At 46.7% G+C, this 21,580-nt stretch overlaps 1 protein-coding gene across 1 annotated transcript in view; it reads right to left on the bottom strand.

Moving 5' to 3' along the window:
- LOC149335891 (putative ATP-dependent RNA helicase DHX34) overlaps positions 1 to 11,225 on the bottom strand; it is a 38,160-nt gene extending 26,935 nt beyond the window's left edge. Inside the window, exons 1-8 of the mRNA XM_089552438.1 lie at positions 10,916 to 11,225; positions 10,467 to 10,555; positions 8,440 to 9,209; positions 7,004 to 7,285; positions 5,480 to 5,684; positions 3,486 to 3,700; positions 2,232 to 2,426; positions 898 to 1,086 (exon numbers count right to left, since the gene is read on the bottom strand). Coding sequence (XP_089408564.1) covers positions 898 to 1,086; positions 2,232 to 2,426; positions 3,486 to 3,700; positions 5,480 to 5,684; positions 7,004 to 7,285; positions 8,440 to 9,209; positions 10,467 to 10,555; positions 10,916 to 11,157 — 2,187 coding nt within the window. The 5' untranslated portion in view covers positions 11,158 to 11,225. The remainder of the gene's footprint in view (positions 1 to 897; positions 1,087 to 2,231; positions 2,427 to 3,485; positions 3,701 to 5,479; positions 5,685 to 7,003; positions 7,286 to 8,439; positions 9,210 to 10,466; positions 10,556 to 10,915) is intronic.
- Positions 11,226 to 21,580: the final 10,355 nt, after the last annotated feature.

Below are 21,580 nucleotides of genomic sequence, written 5' to 3'. Positions count from 1 at the left end.
TACAGAAGAACCACTTACGAATGCCCATACACTTCAAAATGTAAGTTTGCAAGCAGAAACGTAAAATAAAAAACAAAAGTGAACAAGAAACAAGTGAAAGGAAGCAACTCCTTATTCAAAAAGACATCACACTGGAACATGCACCAGTAAAATGGCCTGCTTGCCATTCAAACCTTTCTTTTTTGTAAACCAATTTCATGCGCTTCTCGGCAGAATGAACGAATTGCAATTTTGCGTGCTGGACTACCTGTTCAGCCAAATGATTTATCAGGTAAACAAAACCCTGTAATAACAAAAATACGTGTGGCATGTTTGATTTATGTTCAACGGAGATTTTAATTACACATTATATAAAAAAAACAACTTTGGAGCAGTCAGCTTTAGCTAACATGGTTCAACCCTTGTAATGCCTGGCATATCACAAGATACAGACTGTACGAATGTGAATAGTTTCTATTTATGCCTGCAGACCTATATCAACTCCTCAGATTATTATAGAAACCGCCTTTATAACACATTAATTAGAGTAAAGTGCTAGCTACCTGAGATGCAGGAGGTCTGCTGGAAAATCTCTCACTGCGAAAGCTAAGCCTAACAGCAAGATGCCACTGCTTCACTGTCAGGCAATGGAACTTCGAAATTTTCCTATTAATTTACTGCATATGTCTGAGTTTCTATACAAAGCTTTATTGCTCTTAGGCACACAAGAACTATCATAATTTCCTCATTTTAATTAGTAACTGTAATTTTCCGTATTAGACTGCCAGTTTTTCTACATTTCTGCAATGCAGGGACCATTAGACCAACTAGTAGAAGTTCATAGTTTTTTATAAGATGTTTTCTCAGCTTGGGCCTAGTCCCATGTTGCTCTTCTTTCGGAGGAGCCCAATATTTTACCTGCAGCAGATGCTTGAACTGGCTTCGCAGCTTGGTCATTTCGTAGAAGCGTTGCTCTTCCAGCCCAAGACGCCGGCACCATTTCCGGGTGTCTTCGCCATAGCTGGACTTGGCCTCAAGCCACTCGTGGTATGCCTTCAGCAGTGTGAATGGGTCACCGTGGTCAGAGTCCACGCTCTTGCGTGCTGCCTGCACGTTCCCGACCGCCAAAAAAAAAAAAAAATACACACTGCATTAGGGAACTACACTGACACATCACCAGTTTTTGTTGCTAAACACATCTCAAACTTGAGATTCAAGCCTGGCTGAATCAAACGAACACCATGAATTAAGCTAGTCAATTTTGTTGAGACAAGTCAGATTTGTGGGAATGCTTACTCTTACTTTGATGATGTTGTTTGTTTCAAGGCAGTTACAACATTTTCATACCTTGCTGCCGTCACAGATACCTTCGTATAGTTTGAAATTCATGTGCTGATTTCAAACCTTCTCCGCAGATCCAGTCTTCATGGCAATTGACAGACACATGATAGCTGAAGAGTTAATAGATACAGCAAAAAAAGGCACTGTTGACGTGCGCCATAATCTGCCTCTTGCAGCACGGCCTGTGTCTTACCTACATTTGCAAAAACACTGAAGTGATTTCACCTGTTTTTGCAAACAAAACTACTTCATCCACGAACTTCTATTTACAAGACAACTCCCTTACGTATGCAGTAATCTGACATCCAAGGCCTTTCTGTACACTCAGCATCAGGATTTACTTACTCTGCACAGCGATCACCAATTCTCACATGCTTGTGACAGTGTGATCTCATGGTACAGTCATGTTGTGTTCGTCTTAGGCTTAGTTAGATCTACAGAGCCCCAAAATCATTAATGCCATCTGCATGAGACATGAGGGCTATGTGCATTGGGAAGGAACATGGTGAATGCAACCAAGAGGTAGAAGATGCTTGCATTCTAATGTAATCTATGAAATAAGCAGTAATTAAATGTTACGAGTAACAATGGGGCCAGTTAGCTCTTCAAAGACAATTTGTTTTTCAGTGCACTCTCACCACTTCCATCACATCTGATAAGATGCAAATGATCTAAATGTGATTTATAATGACTACAAGGGATGGAAATAATTGTAGGTGATGTAGATGATCAATCAAGATTAGAATTCCTTCCAACAAAGGCTGCCACTTCATTGTTCACTAACAAAGTTTACACTGATTAATGCTTCTCAAGGGTGCAGATGTGGTGAGGGCATGGAATGATGAATACGTACAGCAGAATGATGAATATGTACAGCAACATCACGCACGCAAGGAAGCAAGGCCACCCACCGAGGCATCGAGGTCTCGAAATGACCGCTGCGTGAATGGAGTCTGGATGCTCAGGGCAGCGGCAAGCGAAAGCACAGGGTCTACCAGGCGGAAAACGCAGCCGAGAATAAGCACTTTGCCGATGGTGACGTCCACTGGCAGCTGTGCCAGGATGCGGCCAGTTGGCGTTAGTTCTTCATCTGCAGTCAGCGCTCCCTTCGTGAGACAAAACCATGACGTTTAGCCGAGGTCAGTCCGTCACAAAAAAATTGCACGTTATCACAGGTGGACTCTACTGAAGAAAATGTTTAAGTAAGAGTAATGAGGCCTCAGATTAAATATAGGATGATGAAGCAAGCTATGAAAAGTAAAAAATGGAGGGATCACTTAAACTCTTTCTTAAGTATGATGCGATAGCATTAGTAGGTTAATACCCATATATGCTGTCCATGGTATCAGTATACAGGCGTCTAGACAGGGTCTGTAGAACGCACAGCAAAAACACTCTGACAGACAGCTTCCCTGCAGTGTCTTGGTGCAAGGAAGCAAAGCATAAAAAATGTGGTAATGAACCAGGCTACTTCAGTTGTTGCTGTCGGCGAACCGGACATGTTGCGCAGTTTCTTCCCTCCCATTGAAAACACAAATGCATACAGAGTCTAGAAAGGACCTTGGGCCAAGGAATGCTAACTGAGGTTTTTATGAAGCGAAAATGTCAATAAATGCCTTTGCACTTCATTCAAAAGTTGCAATTTTGAAAATTATGCGGGTAGGATACGTTTTCCTGGATAACGAATGCTTTTTATACAGCACTTTCTTACCAAAGTAACAATGAGGCTGCATTGTAACTGCCCATAGCGAAGTGTTTCAGTGTATAGTTGGCCACTATTAATTGTATTTAGGCACTTTTTCGCCAGCTGCATGTTTTTTTTTATATATGCATCAAGCAGGAAGTGATAGATCTTGATAGGTCTTGTTTCGAACGCTATGCCACTCTCAAATGATGCAAGTGCACTCCTCTGTGCAGCATTCGAGTGTTCTAGACAGGTCTGTGGACAACTGTACTCTGTGGTGTCAGTGCACGTTAATGTACCCTGGGTGGTTGAAATTAACCACAGCCTTCTACTACGGCATCCCTCATAGCCTGGGTCGCTTTTGGATGTTAAACCCCATAAGATCAAACCAGCCTTAGTAACTTTACAAAGCCCTTGAGGTTACACGCGACTGAGAACTTTCACAAGACCTGCCCTAGGTTCCCTCACTGCTTCCACTCACCTGCTCCTTGAGTGCCTGCACTGCCTCCTCGATGCTCTCCGAAGGGGGCGGCTCCAGGAAGGGAAACTTGCGCACGTCCGGCAACCCCAGTGCCACCAGCTGGAGCAGCAGTGAATTGAGGGGCACACGCTGGATCTCTGGCGTGGAGTACGCTGCCAACGACTCGTACTCGGCCTCAGAGTAGAGCCGGAAGCAGACGCCTGGGCCTGTCCTCCCTGCGGTGGCAAGAACGCAGCACCAAATATAGCAGCGAGATATGGAAAGTAAATGATAGGTGCAACGTTAGGAGATCGGAAGTGGGCGGAGTGGGTGAGGGAATAGAGATGGGTTAATGACATCCTAGTCGAAATCAAGAGGAAGAAGTGGGCTTGGGCAGGGCATGCAATGCGAAGGCAAGATAACCGCTGGTCCTTGAGGACAACGGATTGGTTTCCAAAAGAAGGCAAACATAGCAGGGGGCGGCAGAAAGTTAGGTGGGCGGATGAGATTAAGATGTTTGCGGGGATACAGTGGCGGCAACTGACAAAGGACAGGGTTAATTGCAGAGACATGGGAGAGGCGTCTGCCCTGCAGTGGGTGTAGTCAGGCTGATGATGATGATTATTAATATTTCACTGGTACTACAGGTATGGAATAGAGTGGACGTCTGTTAATTTGAAATTCGAGTTAATCTGCACTGATGCTTTGGTTTTGTTAGCATTAGGTGCATTAAAAAAAGGCTCATGTTGGTTACAACTCACAATAATTTAAACACACTCTAGGTTTTTTTTTTTAGTTCAAATTGTTGAGATGCAAATGTAATTTTTGTTCCTGAACACCTGAGTCATTGATGCTGTAATGCTACAAAAGGCGGAACCATGTTTGGTTAAGTTATGGGACAAATTTTTTTTTTTTTAAATGAGCAAAATGATTCACTGTCTACAGGAATACCAGAACAAAAATGCAAAACTATTTAGCTTGCTGAAGGCTACCAGCTTTCCCATCTCTTCTTTTCACAGGCACTTTACTATCAGCCAAAATTTGTGCCATAGTTTGTTCCCTTCACAAAAAGCACACACCACTATAAGAAGCAGTCTACAAACAACAGTGTCTTTCAGTATGCCCTGGAATCTAATAGGAACCATCGCTAAACTAGGATTAACAGTCAGAAAGCGCCACCAAACACCATCTATGACCAAAAGATGGAATGAAAATCAGCACGGGTTTTCAGCTGGCAAAGTGTCAGCACCTGCCATGTCTTCCATACTGATGCAACAGTGGTACTGCAACGCTTTATTTCAACTAGGATGTCATTAACCCGCATTTTTTTCCCTCACCCACTTTTCTCGCATCCTGTCTCTTACCATTACACCCCTCATTTTTAAGACAAAAGCCTTTAATGCCTCATCGTTGTCGACAGAAGGTTGTCAGCAGAGGTGTCACGCTTTTCGGTTGGTCGAAATGGTTATGACGCCAGAGTGCGCGGATTCGAAGTAATGAGGTCACCCACGGATGCTTGACGCTCACTTATGGAGCAGATGACAACTAATAAAAATAGTTGTCGTCCGCTCTGACAGGGGGCTTAAGGCGTCCGTGGGTGGCCACATTGCCTACCTCATTACTGCACACAGAGCCATGGATACAACCGAACTCATCGAAGCAGAGAGAGAGTCGTGCTAAAGAAACAGTCAATGTCGGCAGTCAAAGTGTGTAGTTGTAACGTGCAGTCAAATAAAAAGCACTAGTACAGCACAAACAGTCTCGCAGTCAATGCCAAACAGTGCGCCAGGAAAGGCTTTCGCCTTGCAGCATTTTAGAGAGCCAAAGTGCCTCCTCAATTTTTGTTTCCATAGCTCGCTGCGTTGTCCTTAACTTAAACTGAACCATTTCATTAATGGTCTCCAAAGACTAGGCTACTAGTGAAGCTTTAAATAACAATCAAGGCAGTGCTGACAGCAGCCTGGATGCAAGAAGCACCCTAGCTACATGCACTTGTAATGGAGTCTCTTGCTTGCCTGCTCGGCCCTTGCGCTGTTCCGCACTGGCACGGCTGATCCAGAACTCCTTCAGTTTCTGCATGTGGCTAGCCGAGTCGTAGCTCATCTCTTTCACCTTCCCCGAGTCCACGACGAAACGGACTCCGTCAATGGTCACAGATGTCTCGGCAATGTTGGTGGACAGAATGCACTTGCGCGTTTTCTCTGGTGCATAGTCAAACACCTGGAAAAGAGAAAACTCTCTGGTTTATTTTTACAGCCAGCCACTCGAGAATACTGCGCCAGAAAACACTCCACCCATTTCCAAGTGTGCACCATCCTTCGTACGATGTCCGTCTCATGTGAGTACATATCATGTAGCCTAAACACCTGATATTAGGAATCCTCGGTGAAATATGGGGCACAGTATGGATGAAAGGAAAAAAAAATAAAGAAATCACAAAAGAAAATTCCACACTAACTTTTTTACTTTAAAATTAACCAAACACTTCTAATTCCAACTCCAAATTTCAACTTCAGAAATTCCAATTCCAAAGTGTTTCAGCCTAGCCAAAAAGCTTTCCCCATGACTTTACCTTACTTTATCTCTTAACCACACTTTATCTCTTAAATTAACACAATGTCTCACACTCAGTGACACGACAGTTCACAAGTTTTTATATAAATTTTATGACAAAAGAAAAACTTTTATGGGTAGGCAATGCAACAAAAGTAAGTCACATTTTCTACCATGCAAAAGCTAAAGAACATGAATTGCAACTTTTCATTGGGTACTTCTGAAACTGGAGCTCATAAGTGAACTTGAAGCAGAGAATGGTCAATGACTTGCTGCATATGGGACACTCTCTCAAAGTGCTAACACCTAAAGAAAGTCACAATGAGTGGCCTAAACGTTTCTACCTAGCCTAGAAAGGGCTACCTATATTTGAAGGCATAAAACCAGCGAATTGATCCTCTCGTCGCCAAACTGATACAGTATAAATCTAATCAGTCTAAAAGCAACCTACCTAATCCACAATCTTAGAGGAGTAAGGACATCAAATTTTTGTAATTTTTTTTTCTTCTTTGACATGGTGCATGCACAATGCAGACTTTGCCTGCGCCCATGGAGAAATTTATAATTGAGTTTTTTTCTCGCAAGTTGTTTCAGTTTTGGTTTTAACTGCCAAACTGTGGCTATGATGTCACAGGAGTTGAGACAATGTTCTGGTCACGTGAGGCATACAAAAACTGCAATAAAACTGCAACTTTGTCAATTTCCTTCCGTACAACTTTTACGACAGCCTGCCTCAAGAGCCAGAACAACAAAAAATTGAACAAACAGCTACTACATCACAAGTTCTGCATATATCCCAACTGTAGACAAATAATGTAGACTATAACTATATTACTTTGCAGCGATGTTTGCTCTCGATTAGGCCAGTAGTTGGCACATAGGAATTTTTAAAAATCAATACGGAAGTGTCAGTATAAATCCAAAAAATGGCAAGACACTTCCCCAGCATCCCAAATACATTAAAGAATTCAGCAAGTAATGCGAACCTTGTCTTGCTCTGCGAGCGACAGGGTACTATGAAGGGGCAGGACTATCCAGTGGCCATTCTGACTGGCATACTCCTCCGCCGCTTCCTGCACGGCCGAGATCTCGCTCATGCCACTCAAAAACACCAGCAAGTCTCCGCGTTCGTTGCCGGGGTACTTGTTGTCGATGAGACTCAACAGCCTAACGTAAGGGGCAGGATTGAGGCGTCCCGTGCGTGAACGTTTTTCCTCCACAGTGACGGGGTGGTACTGCACTTGGATTGGAAACAGTCGGCCAGGAACCTGTTAAAATTAAAACATTTTCAGTTGAATTCATAAAGTGTAGATGGATGATTTCAGCAGTTTAAGATAAATCCAGTGCTGGAATAAAAATATCAACACTCTCTGAGAGGGCCAGGAAAATGTTGCTTAATCCTGCAGATGGCAACCCAACAATACTTGGAGTTAAAAAGTAACTAATCTGCATTACATACTACACACTCTATTAAGAGCACCTGCAGATATACTGGCTGACTGACTGATAAGTTGAGTAGAAAATGTTCTTCAGGTGAAGTGAGTTGTCTTGAGAAAACGTTCAAGCACCCATGAATATGATAAGGAGGGTGAAAAACACACCACTTGAAAATGTTTTACCAGACGAACGATGAGGAACAGATACAAGTTTGGTGATGCAAAACTGCAGTTGCCAAACTAAGCAATGCAGCACAAATGAACTTTTTCCCTAAATGGGACAAATAAATAAAGCAATGCCATTCTGATTTCGGTTCTTTTATTATGCATCTCACTTAAATAAAAGCTCAAGTGCACACTATTAACTTGTTATGTCAACAGTACTGACACTCAAAAATGCTTAGCTATGCTCCTAAACTTCAACTTAATGAAACAACGTCACTATCAATGTCGAATTCCTCTCTTCTCCTGTAAGGGTCTTTTTGCTTGCTTCAACAATTCCTTTAATGCACTGACCTGCTCCACAACCCACCAATGTCATCACTTCAAACCTAATTTACCATGGTATCTATGGCTATAGCAGCAAGAATCATTAAGGAGTTTGCTTTGGTTTGTTTAACAAGTGAGGAGATTAACGAACACCCCTTCCAACCATTTAATGCATGCAAACATCACTCCAGAGCCAACAGTAATCTTACTCCTCTGATGTCCTAAGCCAAAAGGCTTTCAAAAAGGCATTTCAATCTACACCTTCCTTTTCCAACAGCACACCTGTCCCAGAATTAAGACCATGTTTAACAGTGATAGTGCTTTGTGACATATTGAGAATGAAAGCAAAATATCATGACGCTTATAACCGTCAACAGAAACAATACTTTTAAAACAATAAGCCCAGAGAGAACAGTCTGTTCTGTCGTAGTCTACTAGGTGAACAAAGCAATGGCTTGAAATATTAGCAGCAAAGCAGCCACGATAGCCCTACTCACCTGTACAACAGGGCAGTTGTAGAAATACTGGGAGAACAACTGAATGTTGATGGTTGCCGACATCAGGATGATCTTCAGGTCGTTCCTGTGTTGCATGAGGCACTTGACAACACCCAAAAGAAAGTCACACGTCAGGTGGCGTTCATGGATTTCATCAAGAATGATGACATTGTAGTCCTTCAGCATCGGATCACTAGCAATCTGCCGAAGCAGGAGTCCTTCCGTGAGGAATAGCATTTTTGTGTGCTTGCTACGGTGCTTTTCAAAGCGAATCTGGTACCCAATGTGAGTTCTGTATTCGTTAAGAGTCTCATATGCGACACGCTTGCACAGGGATATGGCAGCAATCCTTCTCGGCTGCGTGCACGCAATCCCTTCCAGTCCAGCGCCGAGCAGGTACTGTGGTATCTGCGTCGATTTACCACAGCCCGTGTCACCAGCGATCAACACCACACTGTGCTCTGACACCGCTTTCAGAATGGCGTCCTTGTACTGGGCAATGGGGAGGTTTTTCTGAAAGTCCCGCAGTTTCTTGAGCTTCTGGAACTTCTGCCTCTGCAGGAAGTCGAGGAAGAGGTGGAAGACTGTACGCACTTCGGCCACGTCTTCTTCAGTGAGGGACGGCGAAGAGTCATCGCTGTCGACGAGCACACCGGCATCAAGCATGAGGACTTTGGGTTCCTCGGGAAATACAGAGAAATTGACCTTGTGGAGAGGGCTGTAGACGCTGGGCAGACCCAGCGATGGCTCAGCACACTCAGTTGGTTCATCTGGGGAGGAAATTTTAAGATGCATAAAATACTGTTGCCCATTTCGTAACACACAGAACTAGAAATATAGGAGGATTTCACATGATGTCATCCACAAAGAGCACTAGCGGCCTGCGTGGCGGTGGCCATGCACGTGGCCGCTGCAGCCAGCTGCAGCATTTAACTCGCTGGTGGTGATCTGTGCAATGTGAGTGTATCTCGCGTCTTGCAGCAGATAATTGCTGTCTGACTCGTAACACCGTATTACTGAGTGGACATGCCGTGCGAAACAGAAAAGAGCGAGCACGCTGAGAAGGTTCCAGTTTGTTAAAACGTTGATTCGCAGGAATGCGGAGGCGCTGGCGTGGTGTGTGCTGTACAGCACTGCTGCCGCACATTGAATTCATTGATATCGAGGCCTGCCTTGTAAACAACTTTAGTTTGCTGACAGGCCAACTTAAGTTTCTGTGGCACCAGTTTTAAAATTTGGGTAATTAATCATGTGGTGTTTACCCATGATACATCCTGCATGAGTAGCAGACAATTATTAACTGATATTAAATGCTGCAAATTGTGTACATTCTTGCGTGCAGCGTAAAAGGCCAGTTTTGCTGCCGAGTGCGGCACAGGGCGGCCGCCTAACTGAAACACTGAAAACAGGCAGCTCAGTTATGCCAACACACAGAATTCTGCTGCAAACTTCACGCCCACTAACAGTGCTACAAAGAAAAGTGGACGTTGATGCATTTAACAATGTGCAAAGATGTTACAGATCACTAACATTTCAGGCCGGGTACCTCACAGTGTACCGTGACACTGTGCGAGCTGGTGTGAAACGACCGCACGCATGGCGCGCTTGCCGCAGCGACACTTGCGCCGTCAATAAATACCTCCTATATTATGCATGGCAAAAGGTCAAGAACAAGTTTTACAACTTTAACTGGATGGTCGCCGACTTAATTTTGCTGAAACGATCTTACTATCATAACACATTTACAGGGAACACGATAATGAATATATGGTCTCCGCAATTTTAAAGAAACTTTTAAGTTTCTCTCTCTAGCTGCAGTAAAGAAATAATTAAAGCTTTAAAAATATATGATAACACTATGTGATGTTACTTACGACACGGGATATATAAATGATTCCTTGACAACCAAATGCCGCTTTGGGAGCCGAGCCCGACACTAAAGGTGGCCGAGAGGGGTTGAAGTGTACAAGAAACTAAAAAGGACGATTAATATGTGCATTGCTTTGGGCACTGCAAAGATGTCGTACCCTTCGATGCCCCGGATTCATGACTCTTTCGCTTCCGTTCCTCATACTTTTTGAGAAAGGTCCAGAAGTCGTTGTACTGCTTGGAATTCCTGCGTAAAGAGAAACCATACATTTACACGAGCCTCAACGAACTACACACTGCCGCGACAGGTCAGCTGCAACGGACAGCAGACTGAGAGACAATTTAACAAGGTTCATTTTGTGGTCACAGATAGCTATTTTTAATTGACAATTCACATTTACTGCGGAGATTAGCTGGCGTGCTTTTGAACGCAATGGTTTTCTGCCCTTTTTGGAGCTTTTCCAGCTCACAATCGTGATGGCAAAACGGCAAATCTTACGGTAAAATGGCAAACTATGGCAAAACGGCCAATCTTCGAGCTTGCGCGCGGCTACAAACACAAATCTTAAAGCCTAATGCGAACTTTCTTTACACAGCACCAACTTGCCTGTTAATCGGGCTGTTGTCGCCGAAAAATATTCGCGTGAGGTCATGGCGAAACTGAGACAAATTCCTCGGTTCTGTGCCTTGAATGCGCCGCCTCGGTTCAGATAGGACGCGATCACGGTGCCCAGAACTGTCACGGCGGCTATATTTTCTGGATCTGTCGTCAGTGTCATCGCGACTGCCACTGCGCTTGCGTTTGTGACTAGACTTATGGTGGTGTCTGCTGTCACGGTCTCTGCCCATTTCCACTGCTCCTGTCGTTGTTTACAAGGGGAACGCAAAGAACGAAACCGCTGCGTCCATGCGGCCGTGTTTACGTTTGATCAGTGGCTAGCGGTGCTAGCCACTGATCTCCACTAGATCAGTGGTGCTAGCGGTACTTGTAAACGTCAATATTTAATGTCAAAATATGTCCGCAAAAATAGTTCATGACAAACTATAAAATGTATCACACAAAATTCTTACTCATACAAAGAGGTGCTTTTGGTTATGTAAATTTATTCTCCTGTGCGTTGGCAGCGTTGGCATGCTTAGCGCCACATTTGAATTGCATTAAGTGCTTCGTTTTTTTAGTGGTGGGAGAATATTCGAGATTTTGAATAGTTTGGGAATAGTTCTTGCTGTTCGATTTGATTATCGCCACTTTTTTCTACTCTAAATATGTGAGCCTGCTCTACACTAACAGGTGACCAATTTTCTTGGTTATCTGAAGTTGCGGCCAAACATCGAGGCGCTTCTCAACGGTGTTTGCCAGTTACGGCATCTCACACTTATCTCATCCTATTTATGTTATTTTTTGAGTTGAGTTGAGTTGAATTTAATGGCGCATAAGCAACTAAGGCTATCATGCGCCAAGCTCATATGTTATTTTTTCTCCGTAGAATCGAAGCTGCCAGCACGCGTCAAAAGCACACGCACGGAGATGCTTGACCCTGCATAAAACAATCCATCTTCAGTCCCCGGCCGCGCTATGGCTTTCGCGGAGTTGGATGCACCCTGCTGGGGAAACTTAGAGGAACGTTGGAGCGGCCTTTATGAGTGATATTACTGCTTAGAGTCTGGTTCCATAGAAAGGGGGTCGGTCTATAGCGACTCGAGCACAGGTGAAGAGGGAAATAAAGAGGGGGAGAGAGAAAGCGGCTAACGGTCTGTTTTACAGAGTATGTTATATATATAAGGGAAAAATCATTTTTAAAGGTCATTATTGTGCTCATTGTTGTCTATAAAATTACTTTTTTTCTGAGGAAAGGAAATGCAGCCGTAACTGCCTCCCGTGTCCGCACCGTAAGGGAAAGAAGTAGAGAGTGAAAGAAGAGCGAAAGAGGTGCCAAATAGTGAAGGGCTCCGGAATAATTTCGACTACTTGGAGATATTTTACGGGCATTGACATCTCACAGTACATGGATGCGTTTTGTGTTTCGCCTCCAACGAAACGCGGCCGCCCCGAGTCCGGGTCCTGTGCTCAGAACAGACGAGAGGGAAGGGATGAATGAGAATATGAAAGAAATCAAACACACGGAGGAGGGGGAGGATAAACTTTATTTTCGCCAACAAAAGTAGCAGATGGTACGGGGTTATAGCCTAATCAAGTTGCCATGAGCCCGTGGCGCTCGGCGACTTCTAGGGCTCTTGTCACAACCCGGATCTGTGTGTCCGAGTCAGAACTGCAATGCGGCTTCCCACTGGTCTGGATACGAGAGCTGCAAAACTCGAGGAGGGGAGCCCAGAGGTCAAGCTCAGAGTATGTGGGATAGAGTGGTATGTAGGCCACATAGTTTACAGGAAAGGTAGTAGATGACAGGGTATATGTGAGCATATATATCGCGGGGGTTGGGGAACGTGTTCGTTTGGAGTTGCCTCCATGCAACCTTTCGGGGGTTTGCTAAGAGAATAATGTGCGGGGGGATATAGGTGTGCAGATCTTCTGGCTGCTAGGGCCCTGTTGTTTAATGTACAGTGTACACTACTTCTGCCTGGCTGCTTTCTTTCGTGGTACTGTTGCTGCCTGCAGGATAGAGCTACACGAAAAAGTTACTCTTAAGCACACTGGGGTCGTGTCCCTCCAGAGTTTAACAACTTGCCGTTATGGCAAGATGAGGATCATTCCAGAGGATGAGAGTGAGTATTCAAGCATCAGTCTGAACTTCTTTGTGCAACGTACAGTAGACACTACTTCTGCCTGGCTGCTTTGTTTCAGCTTTCATGGCACTCTTGCTGCTTGCAGGATAGAGCTACACGAAAAAGCCTGCTACCGATTTAAGTGCACTGGGGACGTGTCCTACCAGATTTTAACAACTGGTCATTATGGCAAGCTGAGCATCGTTCCGGAGGACGAGAGTGCATTTTCAAGCAATCAGTTTGAAGTTCTTTGTGCAGGTCTTCTGACTCCTAGGGCCCTGTTATTTAATGTACAATGAACACTACTTCTGCCTGGCTGCTTTGTTCTTTATTTCATGGCACTGTTGCTGCTTGCAGGATAGAACTACCCAGAAAACCACGAACCTCCCAGACATGTCCAAATTAAATCTAAACGTCTACGTACTGGGGCATAATCTCTGAGACATCTTATTTACCAACTTTTTTTCGTGGAAAAGCTGGCGACGTCCCCAAAACATTATATCTGCCTTAACCTAGACTCCTCGTAGATATTACTTGCGACGTCCTGGGAATGGAAGTGAGATATGATTTTAAGAGATATGATTTAATGTTGCCGCTTCACGGCAACATTATCCTGCCTAGGAAGAAGAAAAAATATTGGAAGTAGTAATGCACACCCATCAGGTTTGACTCAACTGAACGCAGTTGGTCTAAAATGCCAGTTACTTTGGTCAGGGTTCGCTTCCGTTACTATTCTTACTTTCAATTTATACATTGCGCTGCCGTCAAACCATACTATCTGGCCTTAAGGTGCGAGGCCACACTGAGAAACTTTTTTTTTAAAACAGCAGCAAGGACTATGATAACCACTTTTTAATGATTAAGCATGTTTTATTCAACTTATCCAACTATTTAAAGTACAAAAATTGATTCAATTCAATTTTTGGGAGTTATTCTCTAAAATATGTTAAAACTGCTAGTCGCGCTAGCAATGATAACTACTGGAATGTTGTACTGAGTAAAGCTTAAGCATTTGTGTGGCTGAATGTGACCTCTTAAACTTCTTGAGCCCCACTCTTTATCATCACCAGCCTATGTCCACTGCTGGCCAAAAATTTCCGCAATTAACGCTGTCTTGTGCCAGCGGCGGCCATCTCTTCCCAGCAAACGTCTGAACCTCATCTGCCCACCTGACCTGATCCTCTCTGCTGTGCTTGCTTTCTCTCAGAATCCACCCGTTATCCAACCGGTTATCTTGCATTCACGTTACATGGGCTGCCCATGCCTGTTTTGTTATTTTGACTAGGATGTTTTTCACTTAATGACATCGTAGTTGAAATAACAAAACCGGCATGGGTCAAGGAATAAACGCAATTGCGTTTTTTCGTAAAGCATGCATAACTGCGTAAAGCATGGGTTGCAAGCACCCATGCTTTACGTGCTGCATTACAAAAATATAAGGTATTCATCCCACAGTCCCTTGGACATTTCTTCCTGTGAGAGTCAGCTGGCATTATGAACATAATGCTCTTTGCATCATAATGCTCTTGCAATATAATGCTTTTTGCATTATGTTAGAATGCATTAGAATAATAAGAATGGGGTGGAGCGCGTATGGCAGGTTATCTCAGATCATGAATGGCAGTTTACCAATATCCCTCAAGAGAAAAGTATACAACAGGTGTATCTTACCGGTACTCACCTATGGGGCAGAAACGTGGAGGCTAACAAAGAGGGTTCAGCTTAAGTTAAGGACAATGCAGCGAGCTATGGAAATAAAAATGATAGGTGTAACGTTAAAGAGATCGGAAGAGGGCGGAGTGGGTGAGAGAACAAACGCGGGTTAATGACATCCTAGTCGAAATCAAGAGGAAGAAGTGGGCTTGGGCAGGGCATGTAATGCGAAGGCAAGATAACCGCTGGTCCTTAAGGGTAACGGAGTGGATTCCAAGGGAAGGCAAGCGTAGCTGGGGGTGGATGAGATTAAGAAATTTGCGGGAATACGGTGGCCGCAACTGGCGAAGGACAGGGTTAATTGGAGAGACATGGGAGAGGCCTTTGCCCTGCAGTGGGCGTAGTCAGGCTGATAATGATGATGATGATACCATGCCATAGCGGAAGCCTCTAGGCAAGAGACGACCCAAGGAACAGTAAGTTGATGACGTCAATAATTTTTGTAATGCTGAATTTTCAGTTATTGCAACTGCAGTATTTAAGACAAATTATTGGTCTATGTATAGTCGTATTCTCTTTATATAGATGTCTAGACTATATAGACTAGGCGTATTTACACCATGCACAAATATCTGGTAAATGTCGAGCTGGATGTCTGCACTACATACTATACTCGGCTGGAGACTGATTTTGGTGTCTGCACCACCTGGCTCTTGCTGAAGATCACTGTATAATGTTTCCATGATTCCAGCTCTCTGCGGCATCCTGGCCAACGAGAGGGCATATGAAGCGGCCCGTAAAGGTCTACAGCGTGGTAACTATAAGCAGATCTTCTTCACAAAATCAGATGCAACTCAACTCGCTCAGAATGAAAATAACTGTCTCTGGAACTTGCCAAGTCATCACTACCGCCTTCTTTATTCCATCGGCCCACAGTTAGAATCTAGACTAGTGCACTGCACGGGCTCGGGCCAGCCCGAAAGCCCGGGCCCGGGCCTGAAGTTGCGGGCCCGGGCCGGGCTCGGGCTTAAAGCTGCGGGCCCGAGCCAGGCTTCGGTCCGTACAGAAACGGCTGGTGTCCGACTTTTCATTCAATATTGCAAAGTGAAGTGCAGAACTGCGGCATTGCAGCAGTGACACGGATGAGCTGTGAGTTATAGTACGCGCTGAGAAAAAAACTAAGCTTTATTCATTGACTTACTTATTTCCTTATTTCCACGCCGTGGTGCAGTAAGAGTAAAATTCAACCAGCCTTAATTGGCCATTGATCATTCGCGTTCCCAAAACATACCTATACACTATTAGAAATGCATTAGGGAAGAACATATTAGTTTTGGACGCTTATGGTCTTCAAGCACATGCCATGAAATACTCAAGCCTTTTAGCTTTTCGTTTCTGCTGAAAGGTGACCAGTTCGGCTATGAGCTCAACCTGTGAGATCGCGTTCAGTAAAAAAAATGTCATCCTACTGCTTGCGAGGCAGCTTTAATATTTATACTTCACAGGCGGCAGAATATAACTGATTACAATCATGGGGGAACGCAGAGTAGACTAATACGCGTGTATTCAGCTCTTTTTATTTGGCTCTCGGAACTTCCGAGTTTATCTTTGACCACCTACACGAGATCAGTCTCCAAAAGACGGGCCTGGCGAGAACTACTCTTCATCACTTCCTTCTGGGTTAAAAAGAACCAACTTTGTTTAAGCCAAACTGCGGCTTCAGTACTTTTGTCGGCCAGTTCCTTACCGGTGTAGTAGCAGTCTACTTGCTCAGTTAATGTGAAACGGGCCGGGCCGGGCTCACTAGAGCGATAATTTAGCGGGCCCGGGCCGGGCCCGGGCTTGAAGTCGCGGGCCTGGGCCGGGCCCGGGCTTGAAGTCGCGGGCCTGGGCCGGGCTCGGGCTTCAGGTCGCGGGCTCGGGCCGGGCTCGGGCCTCAAATTCAGGCCCGTGCAGTGCTCTAATCTAGACTACCACTGGGTCTCCCGCGTCATCTAGGAACAATTTATCATCGTCTGCGTCTTAATGTTGCATTTACGAACAATCTACAATACCGTTTCAAGCAAGCAGACAGTCGGCCTTGTGACAACTGCGGCTCACTTAAGACTGCACTTGATTTCTCTTCGAATGTCCAGCGTACGCCAACGAACGTGTGCACTATGAACAATGCATGCATTCTGTCACGCAAGTGCCCCTCACAGTCGACTCTATATTAAGTCTTTTAGGCTGCTACAGACAGCAGCGACGTGCGATGGTATTCTTATTTGCCTATTTAGACGCTACTGGTGTTTTAGACAAATTCTAAATTGCCCGAACACATAAATAACGGCTGTACATGCACAGAGCTTAAATTCCGTCTCAACCAAAGGAAGCCATCATGCAGAGAACTATTGCGTTGCAATCATCATAATGACCGCACTCTTTTCTAGCGCACTTCTTCCATCTTTACTCTCCAATTCCCTCCCCTACACAGAGTAGCATGTGAGCGAATATTCACACCGGCTAAAATCTCTTTTTCATTAAAGAGCTCTCTCCCTCTTTCTACGCGGCTTATGTCACGAGCGCCTACAGCAAGGAGTTCGGTCTACACCCATTTGGGCGCGCTGATCCGCGCATGCACGTGCGTTGCGGTGATAGATGTATAACCGAACGCTGTCACGTTGCATGTTCACGGGTTTGGTGGGCGGCGACTCTTTCCTGTTTCCGTTTTATGACTTGTAAGATTATCGCCAGACCCTTCCTCCTGAGCTTTTTTTTTTCCTCCATGATCTAAACTCAGCGCTCTTGCGGCTGTAATATATTTACCGTCTTCTTTCCCTTGAGACAGTGTGCTTGCGACAAACCCATACGAGCTGAAAAATAACTCAAGCAATTTGCTTTCTGGAAATCACAGCAGTGGCAGGAGACAAGGATAGCAACGCGGCTTCCTCTGCTAGCACCACCGTTGCCTCATGAAAAAAAAATTGCGCTGATCGATACTCATTTAGCATTCGAAGCGGTTGCTACCCTTACCGGAAGTGACAGATGGTTCCTGCGAGACCCAGGTTGCTGTGCCCCAGCAATGCAATGAAGGGTTTCGGCCGCCGCGGTGGCTCACTGGTTACGGTGCTTGGTTGCTGTCCTGGAAGACGCGGGTTCGGTCCCGGCCGCGGCGGTTGGATTTCTTTGGAGGAGAAATTCTAGAGGCCCGTGTACTGTGCGATGTCAGGGCACGTTAAAGAACCCCGGGTGGTCGAAATTTCCGGAGGCCTTCACTACGGCGTCTCTCATAGCCTGAGTCGCTTTGGGACGTTAAATCCCATAAACCAAACCAAAACCAAACCGGTTCCCACGAGCCTTCTTTTGTAGCGTGAGCTACATTGGCCACAGTCTCGCCGTTTCGCGTGCTCCCTCCGTCGACCATACTGCGCATGCGCGAGTGACGTCACTGCGCACAGCTGGCGCGCCTCGCCGCGCGCGTTCGCCGTCGCCGCTGCTGCCGCCGGCCCAGAACCACATGACGTCACTGCTCACGCTACGTATATCCAGGCGTAGCAGACCTAAACCACTGCCTCCTTTTTGCCCAGAGAGTTATTCGGTAGGCTCTGCATTTTCAACCTAAGCCCTCTGTTGTCCGAGTTCTTTTCTTCTCAGTGAATAGTAGACACCACCTGTGAGCCCAAATGCTTGCTATGTGGAAAGAACCATGTGCTGGGAGACAACCGGTGTAAGAATCTCTACCGGACACCCCACATCATCAAAGTGCGTCAGGCGGAAAAGATCGCCAAAGATGCTGAGGAAAGGAACCAGAAGCAAGGGCAAGTCAGGGGCAGACCACAAGAAAAAGCAAGTCCCCACCAAAGGACGAGCGGAGATGAAAGCCGGTCCTCTGACTGCACATCTCGACCCAGGAGTGCCTCGCAATCCAGAAGCAGGAGCAGAGAGGCGCCACCTCGATCCCAAAGGGAATCGGGACAAAACTCATGGGCGGAGAAGACCAAGTTCCCGGGGAAGAAGACACCGCCAGGCGAGGCGCCGGTAGCAGGTAGGTCGGTTAGCTTCGCGGGTGTGGTCTCCAACCCAAGTAAAACGCTAGAAGCGCGAGTAGATGAGAACGCAGCAGCCATACGGCTACTAAATGAGAAAATAGATAAAATTTCCGAGGCAATTCATGAACTTGCGCAGCAGTTTCAGCAGTTGAAAAAGCCGCAACCGCTACTCAGACCAGCCACCCCGATGGCAATCCGCAAAGCAGGTGACCTTAGCGACTCTGCTGAAAACATCTCTGAAGAGATGAGCGTAGACCAAGTTAGGCCTGCCAAACGAAAGCAGGATGAAACGATAACAGTTGAGAGCCAAATTAAAAGGATAGTAGCAAAGGAAAATGAAAAAATGGAGAAGTCATTCGAAGAGCTCAAACAGCACGGGGCCATCCTCGGCGCTAGACTAGAGAACCTCGAGTCGGTAGTGTGCAGACAACTCGAACAGCTGACGAGGCACATCCAAGTCATAGGCCAGGCCTGTAATGTTAACATCCAAATTGATGGCCAATAGTGACACATGCCTTCCTTAGAAGATGAGGAAGAACGCAACGGGCCATTGGAGAAAGACGAAGTGACTCTGCTCCGTCTCGTGCTGACCTGACTGGCTGCCGGTGTTCCTCGGCGCAGGAGACTTCTTTGTAACGTTACGTTACAAATCTGGTGGAGGCAGTGCCGGGTACGCTTCCAGCGCATAATCTACCTCTCACTACGGAGCTTACTCCGGTACATCAGCGCCTCGGCCGCCGCCTACGTGGAGAGCCCCCGGAATTTGGACCCCTTCCGGCCGCTACCAGGTCGACGCAGCCTCGGGCCCCTGTAACACCTGCGGCAATGACATCTGAGAGTAGGCTTCCCGCAAACATCCTCTGCCATCAGCCGCGAACACCACCGTCTTTTCATGGAGACGTGTTCGAGGACGCCGAGGACTGGCTTGAGGCCTTCGAGCGTGTGGCACGTTATAACGGGTGGACCGATGAGCGTAAGCTCCACAACGTCTACTTTGATCTTGAGTCGGCGCGGACATGGTTTGAAAACCATGAGGCTTCCTTTCCATCCTGGGAAGCCTTCTGTCGTGACTTGAAGACCACTTTTCCAAGCGCCGACCGCCGGGAGCGAGCAGAAGCTGCGCTGCACTCGCGCAACCAGCGCCAAAACGAGAGCGTGCGCATGTTTTATGAAGACATGACGCGTCTTTTCAAGCGCGCAGACCCACAGATGCCAGAAGACAAGAAGCTGCGCCACCTGATGCGAGGCGTGAAGCAAGAACTTTTCGCAGGACTAGTGCGCAGCCCACCGCGCACTGTTGCGGAGTTCCTCAGTGAGGCTACCACCATGGAGACGACGCTGCAACACCGGGCTCGTCAATACAATCGCGACGTGAACATCATTGGGTCCGACGCACTACCTATGCAGGGCGGAAGCGATATGGATGCACTACGCAACCTCGTCCGTGCTGTCGTGCGAGAAGAACTGCAAGCACTCCGGATGCCTTGCAACACGCCGTCCTTTCCATCACTAGCTGAAGTCGTCCGGGACGAGGTGCGTATGGCAGCTGAGCGAGTTCCTGACGTTTCCTACCAGCTCGATGCGAGACCCACCTACGCGTCCGTCCTACGTAGGGCTCCCACGCAAGACAACAGTATCAATACCGCAGCTCCAGCAATGGAGCCGCAGGGTCCTCCTCGCTACACCCCTGCGCCAACCTATCAGCGACCCCGTAAGAGTCAAGTATGGCGGGCCCGCGACCGTCGGCCCCTCTGCTTCCATTGCGGTGAAGCAGGTCACCTCTACCGGGCGTGCCCGTACCGCCGCGTCGGCCTGCGCGGTTTCGCACCGGACGACCCCTGCCCTCAAAATGGCGAGCGGCCTACTGAAATCGAAAGCCACCTTGCTGCGCAACAGCATCCTGTTACGTCCGGCTACCAAGAACGTCGGTCTACGTCCCCAACAAGTTACCGTTCCTCAAGTCCGAGCTATCCCCGACGCCGACGCTTTCCCAGCCCTCGCCGGGAAAACTAATGTCAGCGGCCTTCGGAGGCAGGGTCGCTGATGTCGCGAAATGTGAAGATCCTCCGTCCTCGTCACGCCGACTCGACGAGATTTCGCTGGGGTCAGGTAGCAACAGCATCCGACGGGCTACCTTCGACCGATACGACGACATTCCGCTTGGGACAGGTGGCGACAGCATCCGACACACTACCTCCGATTTGCGCGTAAAGATTGATGGAGCCGATGTAACGGCGTTACTAGACACCGGTGCAGATTACTCGGTAATGAGCCACGGCCTCGCCCGCGAATTGAAGAAAGTTTTGACGCACTGGTGCGGCCCGAAAATTCGCACGGCGGGAAGTCACTTGATTACCCCTGTAGGCAAGTGCGCAGCGCGTGTCGGCATCCGGGGTTTTGTGTATGTCGGAGAATTCGTCGTACTTCGCGAGTGTTCGAAAGACTTGATCCTTGGCCTAGACTTCCTGCAGACTAACGGCGCTGTCATTGACCTGAAAGAAGCGCGTGTGACGTTCTTGACGAAACGGGCCGTGGAGCGCATTGAAATCGAGGATCCGGAACTCAACGTTCTGCGTATTGTCGACGATGACGTGAGGGTGCCAGCACGGTCTAGTGTGCTTGTTCTTGTGCGTCATGACTTGTTTCACGACTACGAGGGCATCGCGGATGGGCACCTCCCGCTACTTCTCGAGAAGGAGATAGCCGTTGCTCGAGGACTCGTTCAACTCCATAACGGTTGTGCTACTGTCCTCCTGACGAATTTTGCTAAGGAGATGCGGCACCTCGCCAAGGAAACGGCTGTTGCCTTCCTTCACGACGTTACTGCCTCGCCTCGTTTATGCACCGCCGGGGCCAACCCTCAAGAG

The sequence above is a fragment of the Amblyomma mixtum genome, chromosome 7 (assembly GCF_055824585.1).
Source record: "Amblyomma mixtum isolate Tamu chromosome 7, ASM5582458v1, whole genome shotgun sequence".
Lineage (NCBI taxonomy): Eukaryota > Metazoa > Arthropoda > Arachnida > Ixodida > Ixodidae > Amblyomma > Amblyomma mixtum.
The sequence above is the reverse complement of the archived record's forward strand: the minus strand, read 5'-3'. Positions and strand labels throughout refer to the sequence as shown.